Source organism: Pyrus communis, chromosome 5 (genome assembly GCF_963583255.1).
Source record: "Pyrus communis chromosome 5, drPyrComm1.1, whole genome shotgun sequence".
Classification (NCBI taxonomy): Eukaryota; Viridiplantae; Streptophyta; class Magnoliopsida; order Rosales; family Rosaceae; genus Pyrus; species Pyrus communis.
The window spans coordinates 6,956,683-6,976,192 of NC_084807.1; the positions used below are offsets into that span (position 1 = coordinate 6,956,683).

Sequence of the window (19,510 nt, forward strand, 5' to 3'; positions counted from 1 at the left end):
GAATCAAGAATGAAGATTTGATTATATAGCAGCTGTATAGGAAAGTATCATTGTAATATTTAGTTTCTGTTCTTGTAAGTTAGGTTATTCTTACCTAGTTTAGCATGCACTCATGTATATAAGTGTGTGTTGTAAACCTATTACGTTCAATCAAAATAGAAAACCTAATTGGTTTTTCTACATGGTACCGGAGCATTAATCTTGGGACCCAAGAAAGTAACAAACCCTAGCCGCCTATCATGGCAGAGAACGATGACAAACTCAAGCCCTCTGGTTCAATGGAGGGAACCACGTTTGACGTTAATCATTCTTATTACCTGCATCATTCCGATCAGCCGGGAATGATGCTCGTTTCTCAGCCGCTCACTCCAGACAACTACAACACTTGGAGCAGGGCGATGATCGGTGCATTGAAAGCCAAAAACAAACTTAGTTTTGTTGATGGAACCTTCAAGAAACCAGAACAAAAGGTTGCTGCAGCAGACTTGCATCAGTGGGATCGATGTAACAGCCTGGTTAAAACATGGTTGGTAAATTCAATATCACCAGAACTTCAATCAAGCGTCATTTATTATGATCTTGCATACCAAGTTTGGGAAGACTTGAAAGAACGGTTTTCTCAAACAAACAATATGCAGTTATACCATATTGAAAGTTCAATTCATGATTGTGTCTAAGGAGCTATAACCGTAAGTTCCTACTTCACCAAACTCAAGGCGTTGTGGGACGAGAGAGATGCTGCGATTAGCCTACCCGATTGCGACTACAACACTTTGCAACATGTGTTGGCATTCCAGCAAAATCAAAAGGCAATTAAATTTCTTATGGGACTCAATGAAACATTCAGTGCAGTCAAGGATCAAATTCTGTTGATGGATCCACTTCCTCCCGTCAACAAAGTATACTCCCTTGTACTGCGACATGAGAAGCAGCACAACACCACCACAGGCAAAACGCCAGTTCAGGAAGCTACTGCCTTTGCTGCAAGAGGACCAGATTCTAGCAAGAAGGGTGCTGATATGAAATGTACTCGTTGCAACAAAGATAATCACACCTCTGCAGATTGTCGTGCCCATTTAAAATGTGATTATTGTGGATGGAAGGGTCATACGATAGATTATTGTCGAAAGCTTAAAAGAACGGATCTGGAGCAACAAAGAAGTCATTCTAAGCAGCGACCGAGAGGAAATAACGTTTCAAGCAACCTTGAAAGGCAAGATTTGGGAAATTCTTTCCCTTTTACGCCTGACCAATGCAAGCAGATCTTGACCATGCTCAATGGCAATCAAGCCAAGGCAAACAACGTTGGTAAAGTTTCCTCTCTCAATGATCTCTCAGGTAAAGCTTTTTCTTTTACTTCTCATGATCAGAAGTCATCATGGATCTTGGATAGCGGTGCCACAGACCACATAATTTCCTCACACACTTTGCTGACCTCTTTTGTGCCTGTTAAGAATAAAACCGTAAAATTACCAGATGGTTCTTATGCTACTGTGACACATATAGGAACCATGCAGTTTTCCCCAGATTTTATCTTACATGTTGTGTCCCCACGTTCCAACTCAACCTCATCTCTATCAGTAAACTTGCCTATCAGTCCTCGTGCATCACCATTTTTCTAAGTTACTTTTGTGTGATTCAGGACCTTCGTTCGGGGAAGATGATTGGGACGGGGACTGAGCGAGAAGGCTTATATTTCTTGGATGCCACCAACGGGAGACCCACCTTGTCCACTTGTCATGCTGTTACGAAAGCTTCATCCCAACTCTGGCATCAACGCCTAGGGCATCTCTCTGACAAAGCGCTTCATCATACTTCACTTCCTAAAAATATTATTGGTTCTTTTGTTTCGAATAATTGTCTTGTGTGTCCTCTAGCCAAACAAACAAGATCTCAGTTTTTATTAAGTTCAATTTCAACTAGTAAGCCTTTTGAACTATTACATATGGATATTTGGGGGGGGGGGGGTTTCGTGTTGCTTCACTCACTGGAGCACATTATTTCCTCACAATTGTTGATGACTACACTCGTTCCACTTGGATTTACTTAATGAAACACAAATCTGACACACGACATTATTTGACAAGTTTTATCAATCTCGTTGAAAACCAGTTTTCTCATAAAGTCAAGATCATTAGGAGTGACAATGGTCCCGAATTTACTCTTGCTGCCTTCTACTCAACCAAGGGTATTATCCATCAAACCACTTGTGTTGCCACTCCACAACAAAATGGAGTGGCTGAACGTAAACATCGTCACCTCCTCAACGTTGCCCGGGCCTTACTTATTCAAGCCAACTTACCTACCAATTTCTGGGGAGAAGCCATACTCACTGCAGCTTATCTCATCAATCGTACGCCCACCATCGTCTTGAATGGTAAAACACCTCACGACCTTTTGTTCCATAAACCACCTAAATACTCCCATTTGAAAGTTTTTGGCTGTTTATGCTTTGCATCCACGCACCCATCTCATCCGTCCAAATTTGATGCAAGGTCTACCCCATGCATATTTCTTGGTTACCCCTATGGCAAGAAAGGGTACAAAGTCTATGATCTTAACACACGTCAAATTTTTGTCTCTCGTGATGTAGTTTTTCGTGAACATACCTTTCCCTCTACTCACTCTTCCGCACTACACTCTGACACCAACCCTCCACCCACCTTACCCTATCTCTCTCCCATGGATGATCTCTCTTTTGATCCACCCAGTCCCACACCTCCTCCTCCCCTCGTCAACGACACTTCTTCTCCCAGCGACAACATTCCCGATCCTCTTGTACCCACACCTGCTACCATACCTCCACCTCCAAACCCCATTCCTTCTCCAGCTGACATCCCAACCAACCTACCACCCCAACGTTCGTCTTCTCGCATCACTCGACCACCTTCTTACCTTCAACAATTCCACGTTGGTGTCTCGCTGCCTTCTCGTCCTCACTAATCATCGGCCTCTATCGTTGGCTCACATACAGGTAGTACTTCTCACCCTATTTCTCACTTTTTAACTTATGATCGCCTGTCTCCCACTCATTGTGCCTTCACCACATCCCTTTCCCTTGTCAAAGAGCCCCATACTTACATGCAGGCTATCCAGGATCCTAAATGGTGCCAAGCCATGCGCGATGAAGTTACTGCTCTTGAAGCCAACCACACCTGGACCCTCCAACCTCTTCCACCTGGGAAGAAACCCATTGGCTGCAAATAGGTCTACAAAGTCAAACTCAATCCCGATGGCTCAGTGGAACGCTACAAAGCACGCTTGGTTGCCAAAGGGTATACACAAGTCGAAGGCCTCGATTACACCGAGACATTTGCTCCTGTTGCTAAGTTAGTCACGGTTCGCTTATTACTTGCTGTTGCTGCTGCCCAAGGTTGGCATTTGTATCAACTTGACGTCAATAATGCTTTCCTCCATGGCGATTTACTTGAAGATGTTTACATGCGACTTCCCCCTGGATATGGACGAAAGGGGGAGACACGAGTATGCAAACTTCAGAAGTCTCTCTATGGGCTTAAACAGGCTTCGAGACAGTGGTTCCTTAAGCTTTCTTCTGCACTCAAGGCCGCAGGTTATCGCCAGTCCAATGCGGATTATTCTTTGTTCGTCTGATCCAGAGGTACCAGCCTTACTACTATCCTAGTGTATGTGGATGATGTGATATTGGCAGGTAACGATTTACCATTTATTGAGAAGACAAAGGAGTTCTTGGCTAACAAATTCAAACTCAAAGACCTAGGAAAATTGAAATATTTTCTGGGTATCGAAGTGGCAAGGTCATCTCAAGGTATCTCATTATCACAACGGAAGTATGCCTTAGATATATTGGAGGACACTGGTTTTCTTGGAGCAAGGCCGGCACGGTTTCCCATGGATCAAAACTTGACACTCACACAAACAGATGGAGAGTTACTGGAAGACCCATCTGCATACAGAAGGCTTGTTGGACGTCTAATTTATTTGACAATAACACGTCCAGATCTTGTTTACTCTGTCCACATTTTAAGTCAATTCATGGACAAGCCTAGACTGCCGCATTTAGATGCAGCGCACCAAGTTTTGAGGTACATAAAAGGGTCACCAGGGCAAGGCATCATGCTTCACTCAACAAGCTCACTTCAGTTGAAAGCATATTGCGATGCGGATTGGGCAAAGTGCAAAGACACAAGAAGGTCAGTTTCGGGGTATTGCATCATGCTTGGAGATTCACTCATATCTTGGAAAACAAAGAAACAAACCACAGTAGCGAGATCAACAGCGGAGGCAGAATATAGAGCCATGGCGTCTACATGTTGCGACATAACTTGGTTAAAGTATGTGCTTAGTGATTTATGTGTCGAGCACTCACAACCAGTTATGTTGTTTTGTGATAACCAAGCTGCACTTCATATTGCATCCAACCCCGTGTTCCATGAAAGGACAAAACACATCGAAATTGATTGTCATTTGGTTCGAGAAAAGATACAAGAAGGAGTTCAAACTGCTCATGTACGAACTCTACAACAATTGGCAGATTTATTCACCAAGGCACTGAGTACCTCCCAGTTTGAAAGTCTTCTTAGCAAGTTGAGTGTAATCAACATACACTCCAACTTGAGGGGGAGTGTTAAAGATTGCAAGAATCAAGAATGAAGATTTGATTATATAGCAGCTGTATAGGAAAGTATCATTGTAATATTTAGTTTCTGTTCTTGTAAGTTAGGTTATTCTTACCTAGTTTAGCATGCACTCATGTATATAAGTGTGCGTTGTAAACCTATTACGTTCAATCAAAATAGAAAACCTAATTAGTTTTTCTACAGGATTTGAAGGTCTTGAAGAGTAGAACACATTTGTACCTAATAAAAGTTCAAAATCCAACGGAAAAATGGTCGGAAATTCCCTCGATACTTCCGGCCAACTTTGCAACCTTCCAAACTTGCCTATACCAATGTCCACTTCACTCCAAAACTACTTCAAAGGGTTAGGGAAAGTTGGGTGAATACCTTTCCAAGCCTTAAAATCTCAAAACCACACCGGGATCGCATCAGAGCAAACTTGACTCCTCGCTGGAGCTTCTAGTTTCTCACGTTCCTGTCGTCCATTCGATGAGCTAAGGGTATAGCTGAGTTCGTGAAGTCGAGAGGAAAATGATGGTGGTTTCCAAAGACTCGATCCATGAGAGTTTGATGATGATGGTGTATGTGGGTGTCACGATGCAGAGAGAAGAAGGAGAGGGAAGGCTCGAGAAGAAGGGAGAGAGTGTGTACGTGCGTGTGTGCGTGTGTGTCCTCCTGATTGGGCAGAAGAAGAAAATGTTAAGCCTTGATTGGGCTGCCGTGAGAGAGGGAATTATGGTGATTGGTTTCTTATTTTGGTATGTTTACACTCTATACGTTTGTAACTTCCTTGTTACGACTCCAATTCGGCCCTAACTCGCGTCAACGCGCTCGTGACGTTGAGTACAATCTAATTACGATAGCGAGAAAATTAATTTAAAACTACATATGTACATCCATATCACTAAGCCAACGAGGACAATATCATCACTCTACACACTAGGGGAGAAAATATATATAATAATTTGGGATGGGTCGTCACATTGGCGATATTGCTTCGACTCTCGATAATTTCTTTCGCTAGGGGTGAGGTCTTGTCTTCCCCAAACTGTTTGTACAAGTTTGATCTTCTTTGTAATTTTAATAGCAGTGGACTACTTGTATGAGAATCCTCTTGTCTTACGTATCTTTTGGCATAAAGAACTTTCAATCCGATGAATGTTCCAAAGTAAACGAACTCGAGAAATAAAATAAGCAATAGAGCAAAACATTTTTGTAATTGATGTATAAAAATATTTGCATGTACATAAATTAAATCACAAAAATTAAAAAAATTAAATTAAATTACTTAAATTGATAAAAATTAAATTAGTGAAGAAAATACCTTCAAATTCGTTCTTCACCGATAATCGTATACAACAACCCTAGAGAAAACAAATTGAATTTTGTTAGTTTGAATTCACAATTGAAATTTTGTAATAAAAATCATATCGCTTACTAGATAGAGCAAGATAGATCGAGGAAAAGAGATGAGATCGAGATTGAGGTGGAGGTAGAGTTGGAGCTGGAGATGGTGATGTAGAGAGATGGTGAGAGATGGACGGAGTGAAGGACGAATTTGAGAGAGATAGAAGGGAGATGAAGGGAGTGGAAAGTGAATTTGAAAGAGATTGAGGGAGTGGAGGACGAATTTGAGAGATGAAGGAAATTGGAGATGAGGCAGCTGCTGCAAATAAAAGTTTGCAGTTTCTACCTCTCACGGCTGGGTATTCTTATTATAAACACAGAATCTTTGTGTGACGAAGACTTCGTCACGCATACATAAACCGTCGATAAAAAATGTTAACCTAATTCAATTATGCAATAAAGGATTCGTCGCGGAAATCATCTTCGTGCGACTAATGTCTAATTTGTCCAGCGAAAAACCTTTGCGTGATCAAACAAACTTTCGTCGCTTAGTCTACTTTTACGGGACAACAGACCGTTGTTGTGTGTTATTTATTTATTTTTTTTAATTTAGTTAACATGGACTGAATTTTTACAAAATTAAAGGCAAAAAAATGAGATACTTAAATCCCCCGTATAAGGTAAATCAAATTAAGCAAATAAATACTTAAAGTAAATATTTAATCCAAATACAAATTAAAAATATATATAAAGCTACCATCCGCGAATGTTAATATAATCCGACTACACACTAGAAAATTATTTAATTCGTCCATAACATCTAAATAAAACACCTACTGTGGTGGTTCTTGTGCATTTCGGTTGGCGTCACGTTTCCACTCTCGGTAATGCCTCTGGAATATGTCATCAATGAAATTCATCAGGTTAGGGTCGTTTCATCAACAATAAAATCAACCTGTTATGGACAAATAATTATTAAATTACTAATTGGCATTTATTGATAACTCATCCAACAAAGACTTCTTCAGATCCTCCGACACTTTTTTCCAAGACGCCCACTCCGTAAGATATTTGTTCCGCAATAATGCCTTCATGTCGTGGACAAGCATGGCATGCGTTTTCCACTCGTATTCCTTAAGTTGCATATCATAGTGGGATTCTTCCGCGGTCTAATGTTTTCAATAATTTTTTATAGCGCTCATTTTCACGAGACGATACCCTTATTTTGTCCCGCAAAGGACACTTGAGCGACGAAAGCTGCTTCATCGTCTAAAGTTTTGTCACGCAAGTAATTTTTCCACTAGTCTAATGGATCTTCTCAGGTGCCTTGATGTTTGTCGATTGATTGAGTAAATTGTTGTACCATTCTCTCTTCTATGCATGTTCGGTTTTCTCACATTTATCTCTTCCATGCATGTTGTACCATTTTTGTTTCTAATAATTCTCTACTTCTTGTTAAGGTTTGGCTTCATGTCCCCTCTAACTTATTCTATTTTTATTTTTTTTCTTCTTCAATATATTCACAATAATGTCTTTTTCCATGATAGCAATGCTGGAGAAAGTGACATTATTGTTTTAATTAAAAAATAAAGAACATGATCATCATGGAGTTTTTGGATCATCAACCGTGTTTGTAGCATTTGAGTGGCCCTTCTCTTGGACGATACTATCCATTGCAGTGAGATCTCCTAACACAAACGAAGAAGGACCTAGAATTCCCTGCTTTTAGAGATTTGACTGTATCCCTTTAGGCCTCAACACCAGATTTTCAAAGAGATATATCAACACCAGATTTTCAAAGAGAGATAAGAACAAGACCAAAAGCCCGCTCAGCATTACTGACAGTACCACTTTTGCTGCTAATGCACCTGCAGCTACTTCTGCTTCTGCCCTTTTTTTACTCTGTCTTAAAGTTGTTTCTTATGTGTGGTAGCAGAACTGAACTATTATGATATGAAATGATTGAACTTTGTTAAACTGGTACCTTTGCGTTTACCATCAAAGTCAACCTTTTTTTCATAAGCTTACACGCCAACCCTTATTTCTTAAACAAAGTACTCCAAAATGGGGGCAAAAAAATAAGGAGTAAGACTCTCCACCATCCTATTCACATTCCCTTCCCTCATCTCCTCTCATATTTTATATTTTATCTTATTGTTTTTATAAAAAAAAATTAATATAAAATGTTGACGCGACTTAGTCGTAACCGTTCAAATAAGAGTGATGGAAGAAGAGAAAGATTAGGAGGAGAGAAAAGTCTCCTCCAAAAAATAATCCACACGCCACATTTTCTACTCCAGATGGGGGGGGGGGGGGGCCATCCTATGACAACATTATATTTTTATTTTTTATTTTTGTTTTGTTTTGTTTTTAAGTAAAATAGTAGATTGCCTGCCGTGGTAAACGCTCATAACCACTATAGTCATAAGGTCCTTGCATCATCTCATGTTAAATTTTAATTCCGAATCTCACAAGACTACATAAAATACAATACTTCGGGAGGGATGGATGTATTGAATTTTGATGTTATTATGTTTACCAACTCTTTCCGCATATCTTTGAATGGTTCGGATATGTATTTGGAATAGTTTATGATGAAGCAAATGCTTCTTCCATCCTTTAAGTGAATATATTGTCAAGTGTTGCGAGAGAAAAGTTAGACGCTTTACAATTGACACTCTACCTTCTTTTTCGATACATACAACGATAAATTTACATTAAATGATGAAGGGTATAAATGAATACTTTACTCTAAATTAAACTAAATTATACGGATACATGTGAGAATGACATGTATTGAGAAGATATATGATCAAGTGAGGGTCAACACTTGCTCACAAGGAGAGATTTTTCAGTGTGACTTGGCACACGGGATGGTACATCACGTATCACTATACAAATGGTGTAATATGTGTGTTAAATGGTTAATAATTTAAAAAATAAAATTTCTCACCACTTACATAAAAACACGTGATATACAACCTGTGTTCCTGTCACAATAAAAAGTTTCTCCCTTACAAGAGCCTAAAACGAAAACAAATCCAACCGTCAGATGCTTGTTTCTAGTTTATTTTTTGGGTCTATGTGTTAATTTAATTAATCGGACGCACATCTACACAGGGGAAATATTTAAAGGGAAAAATGGTCAGCGGATGTTAAACCATCTCTACGGTTTTTTTACAAATTATATATATACATATATATAAAGTCAGCACGCTAAAATGATGAAGTTTTCAATATACCAAAAATGCCTCTCTTTAAGAGTACTACTAAAATCACCTCATTGTCCTAATTTTCCATCTAGCTTTTAACGAAAACGTTAATCACATATTTATCCTTTTAGTAAAATACTTTTAAATCCATATTTACAAATTTGTTATATTTAATTTTAATTAAATAAATTAAAAGAGAATAAAAAAAAACTAAAACTAAAACTAACAAAAATAAAAATAAATCCATCACCCTCCCAAATCATCCACCATGGGCCCACGACTATCATGTCCCCAATCATCCATCACCCTCCCTAACCACAAACACCACCCCATTCTCCCTTTGAATTCCAGTACTACACCTCCACCCCTCTCTTCCTATTCTCATATACGAACAACGACGACAACCTAGATTTCCAAATCGAAAAATACCCAATTCCAATTGGAATATAAATCCATTTGGAGCAGTCTGCCTCTGTATTAGAGCAATCTCCCCCATATTTCTCTCTCTTCGCTTTATGTGCTTCTCTCTTTCTCCCCCTTCCGTTTCTCTCTCTTTCCCAAGGAGATGCTACCAAGTAGGTGTCAAAGGTTTTGGTTTTTGATGAGGGGCTGGGAGGAGATTTAGGGTAGTGGCAATTACAGTAGCATGTTGGTTTTCTTTAAACACATATTAACATTACTCTTTGAAAAAAAAAAAAAAAATACATTAGAGGTTGGTGGAGGAATAATTTTATAATTTTTTTATGACCGGTGAAATTATAATTTGGATGTAGAAATAGAACAATGAGTTGAGTTTATCAGCACTCCTCTCTAATTAGAATGTTAAAATGAACTTCAAATGGTGAACTTTCAATTTACCAAGAATGCCCCTCTCTAATTAAAATGTTAAAATGAAAATTAATTAAAAATTCTCAAAAATAAAAAGATTCTTACTTAGTGGGCATTTTTATGGTTTCTTTCTCTGAATTTTTAAAATAATTATAAAATCAGTATTTTAGTAAATTAATTACAAATTCTGAAAAATAAAAGATTCTTACTTGGTGGGCATTATTTATTGTTTCATTCTCTAAAATTTTAAAATAATTATAAAATCAGTATTTTAAATAAAATTAAAAAAATAAATGAAAATCAGTATTTTAAATAACTTTGGCAAGGTGTAGGTCTAGTAATTTATGACACGATCTGTTAACCCGACATGAAACGGCACCAAACTAACAAATTATCGGATTGACACAATAATGAATCGAGTTGTTATCGGGTAACCCAATAAGCACCTGTTAAGATAATGGGTTGGTCCGGGTATACACGTGGGTTACCTGATACACGATAAGCAAAATATTAATTTAATAATTTTATACCCCTAAAAATACTATCATAATTATAAATATATATATATATATATATTAAATTAAATTTAGAAAATTTGAAAAAGGAGGTAGTATAATTAGGTTTCCATCCCTATTTTTCCTACCCCATTGATCAAAACCTTATTCCTTTCAATTTTTGATCAATGTCCTTAGATTTTAATACACGTCATTAATTATTTCAATATAAAATATTTTTTATTTCTAAATATATTCATTAAGTTTTAGAAACGTTACATTTGGTATATTTATATTTATGGCTAAATTTTTTATCATATATTTTTATTTTTAGTTTGTACCCATTTTTATTTTCAGTTTTAATTTGTACCCATATATTAATTCCTTTTTGTACCCACATTTTTTAAAATTTTATTTTTATGTGTACCCATATTTTTTAAATTTATTTGTACCCATTTTTTGTGACAACCCGTTCCAAATTTTACGTTTTTATTTTATTTTAAAAGCGTGAATTTACTAAATTGCCCTAGAGGCAAGGACTTTGACTTCCGTTGACCATCGACTTGAGAGATGTGGGACTTATTCTTTAAGCATATCCTCGTAGTACTCTTTGGTACGAACGTATAGGCGAAAGCCGTTTGCGCGTCCGGATTATAACGGTATAGTTACGGACGTTCGAAATTGGTTATTCAAGGTTTAGTGTGTATTTAAATTAAACCCCCACTTTGTGGGGGAGGCCCAAAATCAGAAACGGAGGGAGGAAAAAAAAAAAAAAAAAAAAAAAGGGAAGAGAGCTTCCCGTGCACCCATACTCGCGCCACCACGAGACCATCTTCCAAGGCCGATTCCGGCCAACTCCGGTGGAGTTTTTCGATGCCACCACCACCATCTTAAAGCTCTCATTCCCCTCTACAAAACCCACCCAAGAACCACCTTGATTGACCATGGTATGACACGGTTTGAGGCCACGAAAGTTGACGAAAATCAATAGTGCTCCGGCCACCCTTTTCGATTTTTCGGCAAATCGGCAAAGCAATGGCCGATGCCACCACTTGGGCTTTGTAGCCCATCATCCCAGGAGCAAAACCCAACCAACCTTGACCCCGTTGGACCACCGTAGACGACGAATCGACGTCGGGAAGTTTTAGGCATCCGCCGGCTTCGTGGGCAAAATTGACCATCTTCCGTCCACTTTTGGACTTCGTGGCAGGTATGAAAGTTGCTCCACTCACTGAGATATTCATTTCTGTGAAGTTTGAGAATTTTTGGAAATAGTTGGATTTTCCGGCGAGTCGGGGCGGCCGACCGCCACCCGCGGCGGCGCGTGCGGCGGCGCGTGGCCAGTGGGCCGCCAATGCTATTTTTAGGCTATGTCAAATGTCTTGAATTCAGTTTTGTCATTTGAACGACGTAGGTTGATAGTTGGAACCTAAATTCGTTACGATACGTTACTTGATAAAAATGTGAATCGATGATCCGACCGTTGGATCGTCACCAAAATGGGATATATTATAATACGTAATATTTAAAGATTATAGGAATTTACAGATCGGGAATCCGACTTACGGATCTTCCTGAATTGGATTTGTAAGTTAGTAAAATAAATGTTCATGGCCACTTGTTTTAGGCAATTGGCGGAAATCTGACCGTTGGATCGTAATGAAATTTTAGTATGTTATTCTTGAAACATATTGTGGATCGTTGGGAGTCGTGGATTGGAAATCTGATATGCGGATCTTCCGGGTCAAGTTATACAGGGTTGTAAACCCTACCGTCGATCTTTGATCGACGGTTGACTTGTGGTCAATGGGTATCAAACTATTTTAGAATGTCGTTGAGGTTGTGTTTTATGTGAATTACGTACTCTTCGGATAAGAGTTCTGAGATGTGATTTGATAATTGGTCACAAGGACCAATCATTCAGGACGCCTCGATGTGTGCGCTAGAGAATCATAGCGTGGACTCCAAGTAAGTGGATCTTTTCCTTTTTATCGTACATATTATTGAGAGTTCTATCGACACTTTTAAATTGATTAGGTATATTACTTTCATATATAATTATTGTGAATGCTTGAAGTACGATATGAACTACGAATGACTTGATCCCTATTTAGGGTACGTAGGCAGTCTAACGAGACGTTAGATGCAGCCATAAAATATTTGAGACCAAAGCCTTGCTTGGGAAATTGAGTAAGGCGAAGGAAATTGGTAAAGGCAAGTTTTAGTTTTATGAATTAGTTAGCTAAATTAGTGTTAATTGGGTCGTCATGGATAATTATCCCTGAAAATAAGTAGTTTGGGAGTAATGCGTTATTGATTGTACACTTCTCACTGTATTGTTTATAATTGAACATGCTACGACATGGTTGAGTATTAGATTGCATCATAGTATATCAATATGTATATTACTTGCATATAATTATTGGGAATGCTTTCAAGTGCAAAGGTGAACTCAGGACACCCAGGTAAGTTCAGGTGAGTTTATGGTACTAGTTGAATCGATTGCATTATAGCATGACTACAGTTATGTGTTAGGCAACTTCGATACTGTCGTACTGGTTGCCATGAGTTACACATGTTATATTGAGATGCATTGAGAGCTCATAAACCTGCACCCCGGTGTTAGTGCTCCCGCCCGTGGCCAGGGCACAGTCCTTCACGTGATGTTCACCTCCCGCACCTTATGCTCACCTTGGATTCAAGGTAGGTGCACAATCCTGTCGTACAGACCACTTTAGGTGGTTCCGACTCGTAGGTGACCCGCGATTATTCGCGCAGTCTTCACGTGATCGTAGCACTTGAGCTTATTTATTTACACCCAGTCCTGTCATACAGACCACTTTAGGTGGTTCCGACTCGTGTGCAGGTATACTTATTGAGCTATATGCTAGCCAGGATTGATAAGATATGGATAAGTCGTACAGGTCACTATAGGTGACTCCGACTTATATGCTAACCAGGATTGATGAGATATGGATAAGTCGTACAGGTCACTAGAGGTGACTCCGACTTATATGCTAGCCAGGATTGATAAGATATGGATAAGTCGTACAGGTCACGATAGGTGACTCCGACTTATATGCTAGCCAGGATTGATGAGATATGGATAAGTCGTACAGGTCACTAGAGGTGACTCCGATTTATATGCTAGCCAGGATTGATAAGATATGGATAAGTCGTACAGGTCACTATAGGTGACTCCGACTTATATGCTAGCCAGGAATGATGAGATATGGATAAGTCGTACAGGTCACTAGAGGTGACTCCGACTTATATGCTAGCCAGGATTGATAAGATATGGATAAGTCGTACAGGTCACTATAGGTGACTCCGACTTATATGCTAGCCAGGAATGATGAGATATGGATAAGTCGTACAGGTCACTAGAGGTGACTCCGACTTATATGCTAGCCAGGATTGATAAGATATAGATAAGTCGTACAGGTCACTATAGGTGACTCCGACTTATATGCTAGCCAGGATTGATGAGATATGGATAAGTCGTACAGGTCACTATAGGTGACTCCGACTTATATGCTAGCCAGGATTGATGAGATATGGATAAGTCGTACAGGTCACTAGAGGTGACTCCGACTTATATGCTAGCCATGATTGATGAGATACGGATAAGTTGTACATGTCATTTTAGATGACTCTGACTGATATATCACTTTGTATTGATTTAGTTCATTTGGCCTATTTATTAATGTATGGTGGAGTTAATGGCAAACCGTGGTTTTGGTCATTTCTGAGTATGGTTTGGATATATATATATATATATGTTGTACTGTCTTATGGAAAACGATACGGGTTTTACATTAGGGCATTACTTTTAGAGAGGTAATAACTTTGGGAAGCTTGGTTTTATTGCTTACTCACACCTTCTGTTTGGTGCCCTCCAGGTTTTAGCTGCTGAGTTTGTATCGACAACAATCTGTGGTGAATCTTAGTATTAATGGATATTTTTGAGGGTATGATTCTTACCCATACTACTGTACCTTACTTATGCTCTGACATCGCGTGTGAAATGGGTTCGCTCCCACTCGTAGCGCACTCTGGTACTTAGACACTTTTAGATTCAAATTTATTCACTTTTTGTACACTATCACATTTTATGGCTTCGTCACCTTCCAGGTGTCGGCCAGCACAGCTCGATTCAGGGTCCAAGTGGACTTTCTGGGTCGGGGTGTGTCATTTTTAGTTTTGCTAAATGTACCCATGCTAATTATATCTATTTATTAATGTTTTAAAATATATCAATAGTTATTTTTAAAATATGTTAATAATTATGTGGGTACATTATTTTTTTGCTATAATTTTTGTGAAGATCAATATTACTCTAAATTTGTTTTTAAGTATTTATTTATAATTTAAAAATATTATTTGAATTTGTTTAAATTTCACGATTTGTTGGACATTAAATGCATAAATGCATGAGTTAAATCTCTTAAATGAGGCTAAGGACCTCGATCAAAATATTTAAACAAACAAGGTTTCGGTCTAACAATTAAGTTGATTAGGAACCGGAATCAAAATGGCCCTATATTTTAATATATTTTTATAGGTATGGTACTTTGTTTTATTTCTTTTCATAATTATTTTGGTAAACTTCTCATAATTTGAATGGTTTTTCTATACTTAGTTTATGCGGAAGAGAGTTCTGATGTGGAAAATCTTACTAAAAACATCATCAACATAACTCTTGAAGGCAATAAATCAAGCCAAAGTTCCAATACAATTCTCCCATTGTGATCGATGAAAATTGAAGGATTTTGTAACAGAAATAACATGCAAGCTTTGAGTTTCATTGGCAAGGTTTTAACTTTTGAGAAAGGCTTTGCAACCTTGAAAAGAAAAGCTCCTTCACTTTACATATCCTTGCACATTTGATTTTTTGTAGTAGACTAGTAGTGTATTGATGCTTTTTTATTAGGCTCTTATTTTGGAGTGTAGATGTAGTACTTAACGACAAATGTGTTTTTATGTTTTGAAGCAATATTGATGTAACAATGTGGTATGTGCAAATTTAAGAAAAAAAATATTTTTCATAACGGGTAGGATCATTTTACCTGTTGGGTAAAGTGACCCGACCTGTTAAGGACCTGTTCAGATAACAGGTGTGACACAATACGACCTGTTAAGATAACATATGTTACACGAAAATGACATGAAAAACGGCAAACATGACTCGTTTGCCAGGCCTAGCAAAGGGCTAGTCTATATATATAAATCTAGCATCCAAAAATGGTGAAGCTTTCTAAACCCCAAAAATACCTCCGTCAAAGAAAAAAGCAAAGCAGAACTTGTAAATGAGAGGTCTTAAGTTCTATTCTCACCTTGTTAGCCTATTGTGAGGCTTAGCCCCACTCCTCCACCCCCTTAATATACATAATATCGTTTGCTAAAAAAAAATAGAGACAGTAAGCCACTTTCAGCATCGAAGAGACGAAAATAAAAACTACCTAAAGTACCTAACCCCCAACGGGAGCCGCCGCCCCCCTTGGATAGAACTACACTCCTCCATGCATCTCCTTCCATTAGCAGAAATGATTATTTGGTGCAGATTTTTCTCCTTATGTTTGTATTTAGTCAACGAATGCCGACGAAGGAAGGAGGAAAATTTCCAAATTGGCGGACTGCAATTTCATATTGCAAATGATTCCTGAGTTTGTTAACGCTGCATCTTATAGGCCAAATTTTTTTTTTTTTTTAATTTAATACGGGTGCAATGACTCATGAAATTGGGGAGTGTTGGATAATATAAACATTAGAATCATTGTATACATATAAATTCAATCAATTCGAGAATATCCAAATAAATATATCAATAAACAAAGCAGTAAATAGAAAATAATAAAGAATAATTTGGCCTGTATATCAAGAGAGACGTGTTTTTCACTATTCTAAAGTCGTAGACGCCTTGTTATGTGCCGGTTATAATGGCTATCTACAACTCCAATATACAACCCTTGAATTTTACAGAGTGTCTAATCCATAAGCACGATGATAGAGATGAATAGGAGGATAATTGGGAATATAGAGGAGGATTACTGTAGTAGGAAGACAAGGAAAATAATTGAACGTATCTTTTAGGTTTGAGGAATTCTTTATTTATTAATCTTTTTGTTAAAAAATAAAAATAAACTTTGTACACCTTTTTGTAAAGGACATGCTTATCCGCATTAGACATGACACTGCATATTTATTGTTTTAAATAAATAAAGGTTGAATTTTTGGTAAAATTAATTAATTAAATAACCAACAAAGAGTTGTTGTTTTTCTCCTTAGAATCCAATAAGCCCAAACCATTTCTCACTCCAGTAATAAAGTTCTCTTTTCTCCTTCATACAAGTGAGGAGAAAACAATTGTTGTGAGATATGCATTTAGTCTTTTTCAATCTCATGAATAGAAAATTGTATTTAGCCTCAAACATCAACAAAACAAAAATAAAATCTCATACATTATTAAAAAGAGCTATCAAATGTTGAATTTTGATTATTTGCAAGATGTTGGATTCTAAGAGCGTCTGAATGAGACTCTGGGGAGGAGAAAAGGTTCTTGACTGCAGCCTACACCATGTTGGACATTTGTTGATGAGTTGCATGTAATATTGTTTGTTCAGGTTTTAATTACTTTCCTTTTGTATGATTTTTCATCAACTTGATATGACATATGTTCAGTTTTGTATTCTATGGTCATAATGTGTAATGTCGTTTTTTTGAATAAGAATGTGTAATGTTGTTGCAGAAGTGTAATGCAAATTGTGAAGTGTGATGTTGTTGCAAAATTATCTTCACAAATGAAAATATAAAAAATAAAGTAAAAATTTGTAAATCAAACCTAGTGTGTGATTAAAAAGATGTAAGTAGCGGGTAGCGAGCAAAATTAATAAATGTCTCTTGCGTGCGTGTTAGTGTGTGTAGATAGACTAGTATTAATTAATCAGATGCACATCTACACGAGGGGAACTATTTAAAGGGAAAAAATGGTCAATGGATGTTAAACAATCTCTACGGTTGTCTATAAATTATCTCCAAATCGCTCTGGCAAACTACTTCCTCCTAATTAATTTTCAACCTTAATCTAGACCCCAAACCTCTCAAACCCTCATCTCCAACTCGATCAAGAATGGCAATTAGACATGGAACAATGCTCAGTAGTTGTGATATCAATTCACTGGTGGAAATAACCTCAAGAAAGACCATCAAACCATCATCTCCAACTCCTCCTCACAATAGAATTCTTAAACTCTCTCTTCTGGACCAAATTATGCCTCCTACTGTGTATGGAACTATCCTATGGTTCTTCCCAAACCACAATGCTTCTGATTTTGCTTCCAAATCTTCAGAGAGTACTACACCAAAATCTAAGCGCTTGCAGGATTCTCTATCCAAAGCTTTAGTTCAATTCTATCCAATGGCTGGCCGAGTCAAAAGCCCCGCGTTAATTGAGTGCAACGATGAAGGGGCTCATTTTCTTGAAGCCCGAGTTAACTGCCAGCTTTCGGACCTTCTCATACAACCCAATCCCGAGTCACTCAACCACTTAATGGCCCAAAATGATCCTAAAACAGCCAACGAAGCTTTGGGATCTACACTTTTGCTTGTTCAAATCAGTGTTTTCAACTGTGGAGGAATTGTTGTTTCTGTGTCCGCTTCGCACAAGATTGCAGATGCAGCATCATTTCTCACGTTTGTGCGAGCATGGGCAGCGATAAATCGTGATGGAGTCCTCGAACTGCAATTGGGGACACCGGAGTTTACTGGAGGGTCTTTATTGCCACCTAGAGAGCTATCCTTGCCGTCCAGCAAGGTAAATTTGGAAATCCCAACTCAAAGTTTAGTTACAAAAAGGTTTGTATTCAATGTCTCGAAGATGGTCAGTCTCAAGGAAAAAATTGGAAGTGTTGTCCAAGCCTTCATCCCATCAACCAGCCATCTAGTTTTGGCTATCATTTTGAAATGTTCTATTGCTGCTTCCCGTCAGTGCAAGCCTGAGAGTTCAATCAAGCCAACGGTGCTGTCCCAAATGGTGAGCTTCCGCAAAAGAATCGTCCCGGAGAAATCAGAAAATGTCATGGGGAATTGGTTTTGGCCAATTCAAGTGTTGTTCAAAGAAAATGAGATTGAATTACACGATTTGGCGAGCAAAATGAGGCAAGGATTGACAGAATTTCGCAATGAGAAGGCCAGCAGATTTAAAGGTGAGGATGGATTTTTGGTGATATCTGAGTGTCTTAGAGAGAGGAATGATATTAACAGCGCAAATGTTTATAGAACCTCAAGTTTGTGCAAACTTCCTCTGTATGAAATGGATTTTGGATGGGGGAAACCTGCGTGGGTCACCAGCCTAAGTGTCCTCAAGAACATAATTTTGTTGGTTGACACAAAAGAGAAAGATGGTATCGAAGCTTGGGTGACCCTTGATGAACAAGAAATGGCCATATTTGAGTCTGATCAGGAGCTTCTTGCGTTTTGCTCCGTCAACCCCAGCATTTGCCATTCAGGGTTGGTCCTGGGTTTTCCAAGGCCCATGGCGAAGATCTAAATTACGCTCTTTAGGAATTTGGTCTATTTTTAAGTTAATGTTGTGAATATATTTTATATGATATTGGTTGTGTAAATCTATTGTAGATATGAGATTTGGAAGATTTTTTCTTGTACAAGTTGCATTACTTGGAGAGCTCTCTCCCTACTATTTACTATAAATAAAGGCACAAGGCATTGAGAAATAGAATTCCTCAAGGCAATGAGTAATATTGGGAATTCCAGTTCAGTATTTCTTGCTTGTATTTCCTCGCACCCCTACAGTAGAGCATCATGTGTAGATTCTGGACGTATGTCGGGATCGAAGCGTGATATTTAGACACTTAGGGGGGAGTGTTGTGAATGTATTTTGTACGATTGTGTATCCCTTGATACATATATTCATCTCATTCATTAATTATATTTGATGTTTTATTTATCTTTTTCTTCCTAACTTTAATGTATTTATTACATTTAATATGTTGTAGGCCTAATTTACTGAACT

The 19,510-nt window shown here is 38.1% G+C and overlaps 2 protein-coding genes across 2 annotated transcripts; both read left to right on the plus strand.

Moving 5' to 3' along the window:
* Positions 1 to 239: 239 nt before the first annotated feature.
* LOC137734207 (uncharacterized) lies at positions 240 to 1,680 on the plus strand. The gene is made up of 3 exons (XM_068473509.1): positions 240 to 530; positions 717 to 1,338; positions 1,643 to 1,680. The coding sequence occupies exons 1-3, from the start codon at positions 240 to 242 to the stop codon at positions 1,678 to 1,680; spliced, it is 951 nt and encodes a 316-aa protein (XP_068329610.1).
* A 15,879-nt stretch (positions 1,681 to 17,559) lies between these two features.
* On the plus strand, positions 17,560 to 19,027 carry LOC137734208 (acyltransferase Pun1-like). Its single transcript, XM_068473510.1, has one exon. It carries the CDS (start codon positions 17,609 to 17,611, stop codon positions 19,025 to 19,027), a length of 1,419 nt encoding a protein of 472 aa, XP_068329611.1. The 5' UTR covers positions 17,560 to 17,608.
* The last annotated feature ends 483 nt before the right edge of the window (positions 19,028 to 19,510 follow it).